Source organism: Psammomys obesus, unplaced genomic scaffold, assembly GCF_907164565.1.
Source record: "Psammomys obesus unplaced genomic scaffold, mPsaObe1.curated_primary_1811, whole genome shotgun sequence".
Classification (NCBI taxonomy): domain Eukaryota; kingdom Metazoa; phylum Chordata; class Mammalia; order Rodentia; family Muridae; genus Psammomys; species Psammomys obesus.
The window spans coordinates 16,700,216-16,713,787 of record NW_026593286.1 but is presented as its reverse complement, the minus strand read 5'-3'; the positions used below and the strand labels follow the sequence as shown (position 1 = coordinate 16,713,787).

At 49.5% G+C, this 13,572-nt stretch overlaps 1 protein-coding gene across 1 annotated transcript in view; it reads right to left on the bottom strand.

The window, feature by feature from the left end:
- Cfap65 (cilia and flagella associated protein 65) overlaps window positions 1-13,359 on the bottom strand; it is a 35,211-nt gene extending 21,852 nt beyond the window's left edge. The window contains 11 exon segments of the mRNA XM_055617035.1: window positions 640-777; window positions 2,592-2,966; window positions 3,173-3,373; window positions 4,258-4,523; window positions 4,857-5,079; window positions 5,535-5,680; window positions 5,901-6,100; window positions 6,235-6,401; window positions 7,164-7,266; window positions 11,181-11,362; window positions 13,195-13,359. Of these exon segments, the coding sequence (XP_055473010.1) occupies window positions 640-777; window positions 2,592-2,966; window positions 3,173-3,373; window positions 4,258-4,523; window positions 4,857-5,079; window positions 5,535-5,680; window positions 5,901-6,100; window positions 6,235-6,401; window positions 7,164-7,266; window positions 11,181-11,362; window positions 13,195-13,323 (2,130 nt within the window). The 5' untranslated portion in view covers window positions 13,324-13,359.
- Window positions 13,360-13,572: the final 213 nt, after the last annotated feature.

Sequence of the window (13,572 nt, the reverse complement as noted above, 5' to 3'; positions counted from 1 at the left end):
AAGGGTATCAGTGCAGACACTCTGAGCATCAGGGAGAGTGTCATTTCAGGAAGGGGTGGCCTCGAGGCGGATACCAAGGTGGCACAGGTTTGGGATTGGAGAGCAGAAGGGTAGCTGGTAGAAAAAAGCAGGAGGATGCTCTCAAGCCATTGTCTCTAAGTGGCAACTTCCCAATAACAAAATGACTAGTAAAAAAAAAAAAAATGATTATAGAGCTGGAAGCTGGGAAGGAAAAGCAGAATTTGATTCTAGGGACTTGGCCCCAGGCCATATACTTTTCAGCCCTGTGTCATTCCATCTCCCAGGACAGACAAGACCTCCAAGGACCTAGGGAAGAGGTCTGAGAATTCTGACTCTCAGAAGTAACAGAGCTTGTGTTTTGGGTTGGTCAAGCCTAGGGCTTGAGAGCCAGCAGGTGCTCAGTGGGCAGGACAAATGAAGGGGTCGGAGAGTGCAGAGGACCAGGTAAAGGCTTCCGATGGAGTGAGAAAGGGCTGCTGCTCTAGACTGTTCTTGTGCTTGGGACCATGGTCAAAGAGCAAGCCCTCGAATGGCCAGGAAGAACATGGGATGTAGAAAGAGAAGTGGGGATGTGTGAGCTGGGGTCCCCACTCCCGCTCCCACTCCCGCCATGCTCACCTTGGGTGCGTCCAGGGAATACTGGGGAATGTGGTGCTCTAAGGCAGGATAATAGCTGTGGCCTCGAGCCCGAACCTTCAGACACCAGGATGGGGCTACTGTACAGTCCTCCTCAATGTTGCTGTAATTCTGAAGGACCTGCAGGGGCCAGCCCAAAAGAAAATTCAGAATCCACAGTCTGACCTTGGAAGACACTCTCCTTGCCCTTCCCTGGCTCTATGCTGTAGGCATCCTATACTGGACACAAGGAAGGTAGGTTTGAGGGATGCTGCAGGACAGCCTCTCCCACTGGATCTTCTATCTGGCGCTCACTTTGCACCCTCTGTAAGGAGGGGAGTGTGCTGAGTTGTGAATGCAGCATTCATTCCACAGGAATGAGCCCAGAACAGTGCTGGCCAATGGAAATATGACATAAGCTACAGATTCTGGCTGAAAATGCAATTTTAAATGTTTCAGTGGCTGCATTAAAAAAATGTGAAATTAAGCCAGGCACGATGGCCCATGCCTGTAATCCCAGCACTCAGGAAGGCAGCAGGTGGATCTCTGTGAGTTCAAGGCCAGCCTGGTCTACAAAGAGAATCCAGGCCAGCCAAAGCTACACAGAAAAACCCTGTCTCAAAAAAAAAAAAAAAAAAGTGAAATTAATTTCAATAGTAACAGTTCCAAACTCTAATCATTTTGTCATGCAATCATTATAGAAGCTATTAATGAGATAATTTACAGTCTTTTCATAGCCAATCTTTGAAATCTGGGTATATTTTATAGTCACAGTACATCTTCTCTATTTGGACCACCTTATTTCTGGGGTGTGCTGGTCACATACAACTGGCTGGTATCTGCCTGCCTTATGGAACGGCACGGGTCTAGAGCTTGTAATCTGATGTGCTCAGAACTGGCCAGTCAGGAGTTAGTGTCATATTTCCACCTGTCTCCCATACCCCTACAAATATATGAGAATGGGAACAGTTAAAGCTCTGCTTTGAGGGCCAGACATAATGGTGTATGCCTTGGTCTACATATGGAGTTCCAGGCCAGCTGAGCTTATACAGTGAGACCCTGACTCAGAAAAGAGACAAACAGACAAGGCAGGCAGGAAGGAAGGCAGGAAGGCAGGAAGGCAGGAAGGAAGGAAGGAAGGCAGGAAGGCAGGAAGGAAGGAAGGAAAGACATGGAGGGTATATAGTTTAATTGGTAGATGCTTGCCTAGTACGCATCAAGCCCTAGGTTTGGTCCCTAACACCAAGACCAGCCTGTACTCGACAAGATCTCTACAAAAACAAAACAAAAATAAAAACACCCACAACCGTGTTTTGGGCAAGTCTTGAGTTTACATCTATAATCCCCAAATCGGGAGGCTGAGGCACAAAAAATTGCAAGGAGTTGAGGCCAGCCCTGGCTATAAGGTGAAAGAAACCCTGTCTTAAAAAACACAAACCACATGCCCTATCAGCAGACGAGAGGAGAGACATAGGGGGGAAGAGAGAGGGAGGGTGGGACTGGGAGGAGGTGAGGGACGCGGCTACAGCCCAGATACAAAGTGAATACATTGTAATAAATAATAATAATAAAGAAAACATTTTAAAAACCAAACCACAAAATGAAAACAGTGATTTTGCTTTGGAATACCTCCTCCCAGGACTAGAAGCCAGAGACCCCTATCTGAGACCCCCAGAGAGCTCCTCCCTAGGCACTAAGTCTTTCCAAAGGGCAGGATTCCACCCGAGTTCTTCCCTGGGGGAAGGGGGGGGAGACCACGCAGAAGTGGAACTCAGAAGGGCCAAGTCGGGCCCTGAGCCTGGGAGGATCGAACCGGTAGAGGGCACTGTCCATCCAGAGAAGTCTGCCTGGAGAGGATGGGCTCTGCAGCCACGGGTCATTCTTGCGACCAGACTGCCCTTCAGGTCCCAAGGAGGGGCCTAGTTTCCTCGCTTGTTTGGTCTGTATGCACACACCTTGTAGACGGCGAAGGCTTCCAGCTCCACAGCATAGAGGCAGTTGGGAGAGGACGGCTTGAAATGCAGGCGCAGGGCTATGGACCTGAGTGGAGGCACGTCGCTCGTGTCTGGGGTGACCCAGAAAGGGCAGTCAGGCCTGTGAGTCCAGATCACGGTGATCTTGCCCTTGGTGTGGTTCTTCAGGCACAGGGGAACAGGGTTGGGGTCCGCAGGCCTGGGACAGCCACCGAAGTCCACATCGATCGGCTCTAGACTGACAGCCGGGGGGAAGATGGCCATGTCCCGGGTGCCGTCAAAAAAGTACTCTGCCATGGGGGGGATGGAGGGGTACACTGGGGCTGGCTGGTCGTGCGGATCCTGCAGAGGGAGAGACTGCGAGGGTTCAAATGTCATTCCTCTTGCTGTTGACTTTCTTCGGCTCCCTCCTCTCCAGAAAAGACTGCAAGGCTCCAAGTAGGCCATCCCCAGCTACAGAGGTGCTCGACAGACCTGTTCAATGACTGCTGGGGGAGGGGCCAGAAACCTGGAGTGGGCAGACTGCCTCTGTGGGGCGCTGAGATGTCTGGCATCCCACATACCTCAATGGGCAACATGAGGGCCCCATTCTCATCCCGTTCTAGCTTTTTCTCCTTCAGCATGGCAGCCAGGATGTCAGGAGGGTAGAGTGTCAGGCCCCGAGCCAGGTGTGTTCGGTACCAGGTGAGGTGCTGAGGCCTCAGGATGGCTGGCCTGATATTCTCTGAGTGGCAGGTCCCAATCAGGTCCAGAAACAGTGGGTCCTGTGATGTTTGCCCACGAGAGACAGAACATGGGGTAGGTGGTGAGGCAAGTGGGTGTGGGGGCTGGGCAGAGGACAGCAGGGAGCAGAGGAGGCAGGTCAAGGGGAGCATCCTGAGAGCTGCTGTTTGAGGAGTGCAATTCCAGGGCAAGTCAGGAGGAGAGCAGCCTAGGCCTGAAGACATGACCCTTAGCTATTGCCTGCCCTTCCTCCACCTGCCATGGTTCCTGGGCGGTCTCCTGACAATCAGTGCCCATCAGAAGCCTAGCAGACCAGCATTTAGCTTCACCCATGGGTGAAATGGCAGAAACCACATCTGTCCTTTCCCTCCAAGGTCTCCCAGAGCTTATGCTGCACTCGTGAGGACTGGGCAAAGAACCTCTTTTCCAGGCAGAGGGGTTAAGACCAGAGCCCAGTTGATGGGGAAATCCAAGGCTACATTTCAGCCTCAACTTTGTCATCATGTTCAGGTACTGTATATCACACTTCCACGGGGGCTGGGTTTGGCTTCTGGCTTCAGAGGTTCACCTACGCAAACACTGCATGTGCTCTGTGGGTTGAGGCCTAAGCCCCTCCTCCTCCCCACTTCTCAGCCCACTGACAGCAACAGAGGCTACAGCAGCAGAGGCTACGGCATGAAAACAGTCAGGGTGAACGTGGCACACCCATCTGGACCAGTGAGCTTTTATCCACTCCTGGCCATGCTGGGCCTCTAAAGCCATGACAACCATTCTAAAGGGGGAGATGACCCAGCCAGACAGCCTTACATGTTCTGAAAAGAGGGGAGCGCCCACCAGCCTGGCCTTCATCACTTAGTCTCATGGCCTGTCACCGGAATGAGAACGGCCTCTTCCCTTGTATCTTGGTCCCTTCTCCGTTACTCACCTGGTGGTGGACGAGACAAGCCACCCTTCGGAAGCAGATGATAGGGTGTATGGGCTGGTAGACACAGTGCAAGGTGATGCGGGCCTTGCCTGCCAGGGTTCCAAAGGTAGGTCTGATGCTGAAGACGCTCTCCTGGCAGTCAATGTCAAACTGGAAGTGGCCCGGGCAGTCCGACTGATTCTCAATCCACAGGGTCTGCTCTGCGTGCTCCCCGAGCCTCACCCAGCTGAAGTTAATGCAGTAGTGCTGCAGGACCACCTCGGGACCTAGGCAGAGGACATGGGTCCTTGTGAGAGGAGCCTGCCCTCTGGGTGGGCTGGGTGCCAGGTCCTACTGCTCGGACGGAGTGCATCCTAGAGCGAGACGGGCAGATAAGGCCCAGGGACCCTGCAAATTTTTCAGAGTTCTATCATTACTGTGTGGACCGTCAGGTATCCACAATGCTTCCCCACATGGCCACCAGGGGACAGCAGACACCCAGGCTCAGGGACCAGGAAAAAAAAGTCTCTCTGGAACAGACAAGGAGCCCAAGGGAATGACTGACTCCTTAGTGGGATGTTCATGTTCTGGGGAGCACAGCCTCCTGGGAGGACCGTTACCTCTACAGAAACCGACGACTTGGAGCTGAGTTTGGGAGGCGCAACCAGCAGGCACGATGGAGAAGTAGTCTCTGGTTCTGCTGTCCAGGGTATTGGGGTGGAAGAACAGTGACAGGCATTTCTTCTCTCCTGGGGGCACCATACCGTGGGTCGTGGAGCATGAGAAGGCATGGTCTTTGGTGAGCACGTCTTCGGCTATTTCAACCTTAAAGGGGGCATTAACCTGTAGAGCCAGGGGGTCAGGGGAAGGAAAGGTTCTAGTCATAGATTTGGAAGGCCTGTGCGTCATACAGAGGAAGGCACAAGAGGGATCAGGGACACATGGTAACTAGTCTGGCCTGTGTGAGTATCAGGGAGCAAAGAGGCCAAGCTGTGTGCCCCATCTCAAGGTGGACTGGAGCGGGGCCATTTTTTACTTCTCCCAAAGGTTAGGGTGAGAGCAAGCCTTAGACCCGGGGTCGGGACACTCAGGACACTACAGGACACCTGAGCCTAGCCTCCTCCGCTGAGAGGGGAGACAGCTGTTGCCACACGTGTTTTTATCAATAGACACGAGCCTGCAAGGCTCTGCATCTGAGGGTTGAGAGGAAGGAGGATGGGCTGTGAGCATGCGCAGCCCTGAGGTCCCCTGAGCCCTGCCCCTTCCCTCTTGCCCATCCCTTCCCAGTGCATGCACACCGCAGATGGGTTATACAGCCTGATTTGGCGCTCGGCGGTGGAGCCCACAGAGACATGGCCGAAGTGTAACAACTTCTGGAAACCCTCTGGATCCTGGTCCTCTGGCTGCTTGTGCTTTATGCTCACCAGCAGCTGTGTACATTTACCTGGGGCAGAAATAGGGGGTGTCTTGAGGAGGACCTATCAGGATGTCTGTAGACACAGGTGAACAGTCCCCAGAAGTGATGATGTGTCACCTCATACCCCCCCTCCCGGGGAGGAATAGTCTGTGGCTTAGTAGAAGATAAAGCCCAGGGCAGAGGGAAGGGCGAGAGGCAGGGAGTGCTGCAGAGGGTCTGTGGGGACGGGTGGGGAAGGCAGGTTTACCTGCAGCCTGTATCTGGATGCTGTTCTTCTGCCTGCTGCCCTTCCCATACCAGCACAGGGCCTCCACCTCGTGAATAACAGCTATGAGGGGCTCAAAGGTCACCTTGATCTTACAACCCAGGCCTGGCTCCAGTAACCCAGAGGTGGGAAGCATCTGGAATGGGTTTGGAACTTCCCAGGTGAAGAAGGTGGGCAGGTCCCTAAGAGTGACGGGGGAAGGGAAGGGGGAGGGAGAGGAGTCAGGTCCTGGGGTTCTGCTGGCATAAACCTGTCTCCTCCGCACAACACAGCTCTCCTCCCAGGGGCTGCTATTTCCACTTCAGGGGCTTCTCACCCGACGTTGTTCAGACAGAACCAGGTCTCCACCATGTCCCCTATGGCACACATGGGCAGTTGCAAGAATTCTGGGCAGACTAGCTTGTGGCAAGGCAAGGTGGCCTTCAAGAACACACAGAAAGCCCCCTCTTCTTTCTCAAACCACAGCTGGTCCGTGTATTCCTTCTGCAGGACAAGAGGTAGGGAGAGGAAGAGGCCGTTACCGGTGAGTGGTACCCAGGTAGTACCCAGGGATCATACATCCCACCCCTGCAAGCCATCCCTTCAATAAATCCCTGGCAGGGGGTGCTGGGATATAGCCCACCATGTCAGAACTTCCTGAGCACTTAATATTGCCTTGGCCTCCGAGAAAAGGGCCACTTCTGCGGGAAACAGGAATTCTGAGAAGATGCGAAGGGATACCCCTGTAATTGCAGCTACTCAGGAACCTGAGGCAGGAGGCCTGCTTGAGCCTAGAGGTGCCAGGATAAGCTGAGCAACATAGTGAGACTACGACTAAACATACTGAGACTCAGGACAAAAAGTTTCACCAAAAATTCTGAGGAAGATTGCGGGCAGTAAGTGCCTAATGAATCTATAGTCTTCTGGTGGTAAATACAGCCTCTCTGGCCCAATAGCAAATGGGGAACACCCTTCTATTGAACAAGATCAGGGTCTGGCCAAGCTTAGATTTTTTTTTTTATTTTTATTTTTTATTTTTGTTTGATTTTTTTTTTTTTTCTGAGACAGGATCCCACTTTGTAGCCATGCCTGGCTTGAACTTATTATGTAGACCAGGATGGTCTTAAACAACCCTTGCCTTTGCTCCTCAAATGCAGGAGATACAGGTGTGTGTGGAAATCCCTGCTGCTCAGACGATCCTCCTAATTGGAGGTCTCCGCTCTCCTTCCCCTCCCCACACTGCATTGCTTGTCTGGCAGATCTTACCTCTTCTAGAGGCCGGAAGATGATGGGGAGCGTGAGCATTATGCCTGGGCTCAGGAAGATGGGCTGGGGAATGATTGTGAAGAAGAACTTGGTCTTGGGAGGCCTGCAGAGAAGAGCCGGGTGATGAACACAGCAGAGCTGGGCTCACAAACACCAGAGGAAGCTGAAGGAGTGAGGAGACTCAATAAGGAGCCAGCTTGCAAGGGAGACTTATGCCCTCCCTCCCTCCTTCTCTTCATTTTATTTACTTATTGAGAGCCCGTCTCATGTAGCCCAGGTTGGCCTTGAACTTGATATGTAGCCTGTTGGAGGGACAGAATTCTGCCTAAAATGGGCAAGCTTGGATGCAGGCCAAGTCATCTGCCAAGCTCTACCAAGACAGGAAGCAAGTCTTTAATAGTTCCTGCCTCACAAATATGTCTGTCAGATATACTGGGCCAGAAGGCTGAAGATGATGCTCCAGCATTAGAGAGAGATTCTGCGAGACTGTCCAGGCAGTGGACTGTCTCTGTCTTATTTATTTTTATTTTGGAAGCTGCTCGCTTACACTCCCTGTTTACTCAGATAATAATTTTATTCCTTCTCAAGTCTCTGATGGAGTTGAATACTAGTTAGAGTTCTACAATTAAGCTTAGTTGCTTAGGAATTAAAAAGATGTTTTAAGATCCAGATAGATGATTTTAGGTTGATAGATACAAAATATGATAGAGATTTAGGTTCAGAACTCTGAACTCACCAAGATGCCTATACATATGGAGGGGACACTAAGTATGTAACTCTTATATAATGGTTTTTCTGATTGTTTCATAATTGTTCTTACTGTATGTAGTTATATATATATATGAAACTTTTATTGGTCTAAAGTGGGGAAACGTTGGAGGAGGGTCTCATTCACTGTGTTTTCAGATGCTGATTTCAGTGCCCCGAGATCTGGTTGCTGCCCAGACAAGCCCATTCTCTGTTACACCTGTCTTTGTTGTGTAAACATCGCTCTACCTAATTTAAAGTTGACTGGGTTAGGGCTGCAGCCTTTGACTTGGTAGGACAGAGGTAGACGGAGTTTTATGTTCCCGGGCTTGGGCGCCAGGATGCCATGAGACAGGGGGAGGATGTAGAGAAGGAGCAGAAGACGGAGAAGGAGGACAAGGAACAGATCCAGCCAAGAAAGGAAGACTTATTGGCAAATAACTTGGGTTTTGTAGCTGAAAGACAGCTAAATAGCTTAGATGGTTGATATCTGCCCAGATCCAGTGCTTTAAGCTTGTAAAATAAACCATAGTCTCTCTGTGTCAATTATTTTGGAAGCTAATGGGGGTTAAAGAAAACTGTTGTTTTATTAATTAGTCTTCTATAGTAGCCAAAGGTGACCTTTGACTTCTGATCTGTATCTACCTCCCTAGTGCTGGGGTTATAGGCATGAACTCCACCATGTTCAGTTTCTATGGTGATGGAGATCAAATCCAGACTTCGTACATGCTAGGCAGTCAAGCTACTAGGCTATACGCTCAGGCTCCCACCATATACACATGTGTGTAAACATATGTGCACATTTCCATATATACAGTACATTTTTGCTTTGGGACAGGCTCTTATGTAGCACAGGGTGACCTCAAACTTGCTGTATGAAGCCTTGAACTCCTTGATCCTCCAAGCATGTGCCATCATGCCTGGCTCCCCACTCCTTACTCTTACTCCCTACTCCTTCTCCTTCTCCTCCTACAATTCTTCATACCAAGATTTGTGTCTCTGCTGAAGATGATGGTCATGGAGAGAGGCTGTCCTGATCTTATAGGAGCCCAGAAGGATAGCGCAGGAGCAGCAGGTTTTGAGGGTGTTATAAAAAACACAATGAGTCGAGCATGGTGGTGCGCGCCTTTAATCCCAGCGGTCAGGGAGGCAGAGGCCAGCCTGGTCTACAAAGCGAGTCCAGGATAGCCAAGGCTACACAGAGAAACCCTGTCTCGCAAAAGATAAAAGAAAAAAAGAAGGAAAGAGAGAAAGAACATGTTGACAATGACTTCACCAATGGTCTGGTAAGTGTAGGCGGAACAGACACAGTTACAGGAAACTGCAACTTATAGAACCAACAAGAGAATTATTCAGTGAACTTTATGGTCATTCTATCTAAAACCACAGCAAATACTGAGGAAAGACAGCACTAGAGGAAAGACGAGTTCAGTTTCAAAGTCTTCAGGATAATATAGAAACACTCCCCAACACAGCCTTTGAAACAACCATATGGTAGTACCAAAACCTGACAGAGACAGAATGAGAACTACAGACCAATCTTACTCAGAAACAGAATATTAGTTTTAAAAAAAAATAACGTAACAATGTTGGGATTATCCAGATATGCATGGTAAGTTTGATGCAGAAAGTCAGTTGCCATAATTTAACATATAAATAAAATAAAGAAACAACAAAACAAATGGTATCTCTATTAAGAAATGTTAGGGGCTGGAGAGATGGCTCAGAGGGTAAGGGCACTGGCTGCTCTTCCAGAGGTCTTGAGTTCAATTCCCAGCATCCACATGGTGGCTCACAACCATCTATAATGAGATCTGGTGCCCTCTTCTGGCACGCAGGTGCACATGCAGACAGGACATTGTGCAATAATAAATAATAAATAAATAAATCTTAAAAAAAGAAGCCCTAAAAAACAAACAAACAAACAAAAAAGAAATGTTAGGGGCTGGAGAGATGGCTCACTGGTTAATATCACTTGCTGCTCCTTCAGAAGACCCAAGCTTGGTTTCCAGCACCCACATGGTAACTGACAACTGCCTGCAACTTTTGGCAAGGAGATCCAACCTCTCTCTGACCTCAAGGTCACCCGTACACATACACACACGTATGCACATAAATAAAAAGAAATCTTAAAAATTTTTAAAATGTTATACAATCTAGCCAGTCATGGTGGTTCATATTTGTAATACCATCACCTGGGAGTCTGAGGCGAGAAGACTGTCACAAGTTCGAAACCAGCCTGGTCTATATAGTGAGTTCTTGGCCAGACAGGCCTATATAGTAAGATCCTATCTCAAAACAAACTAAAAAACGACAACCTTCAGAAATATCAACAAACAAAAGATGAAAACAATTTTAAAGAGCATCATGTATATAGCTGGACATGGTGGCACACACCTGTAATGCCAGCGCTTGAGAACCAGATGTAGGAGGACTTAGTACTGCATTATGTAATCTCCCAAACTGATCTATATGTTCAGCCAAATCCCAATGTCTCACACACACAAAATTGGGTGTATGTGCAGTGAGCTCATTTTGAGCTTTAATGGAAGTTGAAAGGGACAAGACAACAGGTAATCTTGAGAAGATGGAGGATTTACATGACCGGATATAACTTTACCATAGATTCTATTAATTACACCCAGGATTACACTAGTACATCAGGGCACAGAACAGATTCCCTCCACAGATTTACACCGTTCGACAGTCAGTATCTGTCAGTGGCGGGGAAACCATCAACTGGAGTGCATCTGCTTTGATAAACGGTGCTGAGAAGATTGCACATCCAGTTAACGAAATATATCCTCAAGCCATTCACAAAAGGCAATTCCATGTAGATAAGAGAACATCTTGAAAGTCTCTTTAGAAATGCAGGGAAATGCTTCACCTGAGGTGAATGCAGATCTGGAGGTGTATACAAAAGATAAATTGAGATTTTTTTAAAAAGGGGGTTAAAAGTTCATAAGGTAAATTAAACTGTATCATTTAAGGATGCCAACACAGGTGGCAAATCTGTCTGGGAAAAGCAGGGAAGTAGTTAGAACAGGAGACAGGCTAGCTGTTCTCTGGGAGTAGGACGGTCCCATGATTTGAACTAGTTAGTCATCATTTCTAGGACTCTTCACCATGCACGTGTTTTGAATGGCTCCTCTGACTTGGTGACCTTTTAAAGGTCGCTTCGTTTTCCATTTAAGAAGAACTGGCTTTGAGAGCTCGAGGGCTCAGGCGCTAGGTCCCAGGCGCTAGGTCCCCGCTCCCTCCTGCTGGTACCTGTACTTTATCTTCTGGATTTTCGAGGAGAGATTCTTCAGAACCAGGTTCCTCGTGGTCTCCTTGCCCAGCTCCCAGCCCTTCCAGTGCAGGCCCTCAGCGACCTCGATGCCCCACACCACCCTCTTCTTCTCGTTCTGCTTCCTCGTGATGCAGATTTTCCTGGTCAGGGAATCTCCAGGCTGTTCGGGTGGCAGGAAAGTGGGGGAGAAGCAAGGCCAATCGGCAGGAATAGGATGCTGAGACTCAGAAAACATGGAGACTTCTCGTCTCCGTCCTGCTTTTAGCACTTAAGGGATAGTGAAGTCCCTCACCCCGGGGTGTGGGCTGGAGAAGAAATGGGATCTTTCATCATCACACCTAAAATCACTGAACTGTTTTTCATAAAAGGCCCGGCAGTGGAGTCTTACCTGAGCTGCCCTAGCCACCAGGTGGCCGATGCAGCCTTGGCTGCTGGGTTATCCCTTGGATATCCTCGGGCATCTCTCTCTCTCTCCCTTAGGAACCTTCTCTTCCTCTTTCCCAGCCAGCCATGATCTGCACAAACCTCTCCTAGCTTGAATGGGCTACCCCAGATGTTTTCCCAGAATGCAGGGCATTCCACAGTTCCTTCACCCAGCCCTCAGCTGGCTACTGGAGCAGAGGAAGGGGCCAAGTTGCCAGTGACTAATTCCCACCCACGTCCCCCTGGCTACCCCAAGTGCTTCATAAGACTCAGTGTGCCAGTGTTTCCTTGACTATAATGGGGGAAGAAAAACCCACTTTCTTAGTTGATCAAATCTTGTATCTATCTAAGGAGGGAGGGGGCTGAGACCTCTGAGGCAACCGAAGGAAAGATAAACTGGACACTTTCCTGCCCTGCCGTTTTATCTGTGACCAATTATTGCTTGTCTGTTGTCATATATAACACAAGATGCAGCCATCCACTCAGCAAATATTTGTTGATTACCATGTGCCAGGCACTGTGTGAGGCACTTGGGCTATCATGGTGAAGAAGACATACAAATCCTTTCTCTCTGGAGATTACACTCTCCGTTTCAATATTTACTAAGAGCAATGGATGGCCAATATGATATTTTCTTTCCCTGATTGCCTACGGAGGAAAGGTGGCACAGATGGGGGAGAGCAACCCATTATCAAAATCAGTGCATCAATCAGGATCCAACTGCGAACTAAGAAGCCACTGTAGAGCTCAATCAGAGGACTCAGGCTCAGTGGATGGGGTGTTTACTGGGCAAGCATGAGGGACTGAGTTGAGATCCCCAGCACCCATGGAAAAAGTTGGTTGCAGGGGCATGTGCCTGCTGGTAACCCCGGCACTCGGCAGGGGTGTGGGCTGGGGTGCTGGAGACAGGCAGACCCCGGGGGTTTGCTAGACAGCCAGTGTGACGAAAACGACAAGCCTGGTTCTGAAGAATCTCTCCTTGAAAATTCAGAAGATAAAGTACAGGTACCAGCAGGAGGGAGCGGGGACCTAGCGCCTGGGACCTAGCGCCTGAGCCCTCGAGCTCTCAAAGCCGGTTCTTCTTAAATGGAAAATGAAGCGACCTTTAAAAGGTCACCAAGTTCAGTGAGAGACTCTTTCAAAATATAATGTGGGGACTGGGGGGAGAAAGACATGTAATATCAGTCTCCACTGGCTTCCATCCATGCTGATAAAGACAAACACACACACACACACACACACACACACACACACGCACAACCAACTTGTGCAACACATGGTCAAGGACTGTGAAATAACCCACAGGTTATCAACATCAGGAAATGGTCAGCAGGACTGGAGAGATAGTTCAAGAGTTAATAGCCCTCAACCTTGCTGCTCTTACAGAGGACCGAGTCAGCCCCCAGCACTCTCACCTGCACTCAAGTCTGCCCAGGGCCCCATTTAAGAAGGGTGAGAGCTGGAATGTGTAGGGGCGAGTCTGTCCCTCAGACCCTCACTCTATTGTACTGTCACCAGGTACCCACTGGTGTTGCCACGGTTGATCCACCAGCCTGCCCAGAGCCTCACCTGGGTGGTGACGTTGCTGCTTGCCAGTGTGCTGACACTCAGGCATGATCTGTCGCTTATGGTATGCACCGTGTAGTCTCTGCTCTCCCTGAGCCTCATAATGTGGCCTGGATTTGTCCTGATGAGCATCTAGCCAAGCCAAAGATTCCTACCAGATCCACGTGTGAGTCTGGAGCTGGGAGAGGAGAAGAGGAGGACCTGAAGAAGAGAGTTGATGCAGGAGACTCGTTCCTCGGAGATGGAGGAGGGCTGTGCTCTTTATTCTGACAAGTACTATGAGGTGGCACCATTAGAAATGAGACGGAATACAAGGTCCAGAGCCTTGCTCAGCACCCTAAAGTACTACTCATGCAATCACATGGCAGACAGTTTCAGAAA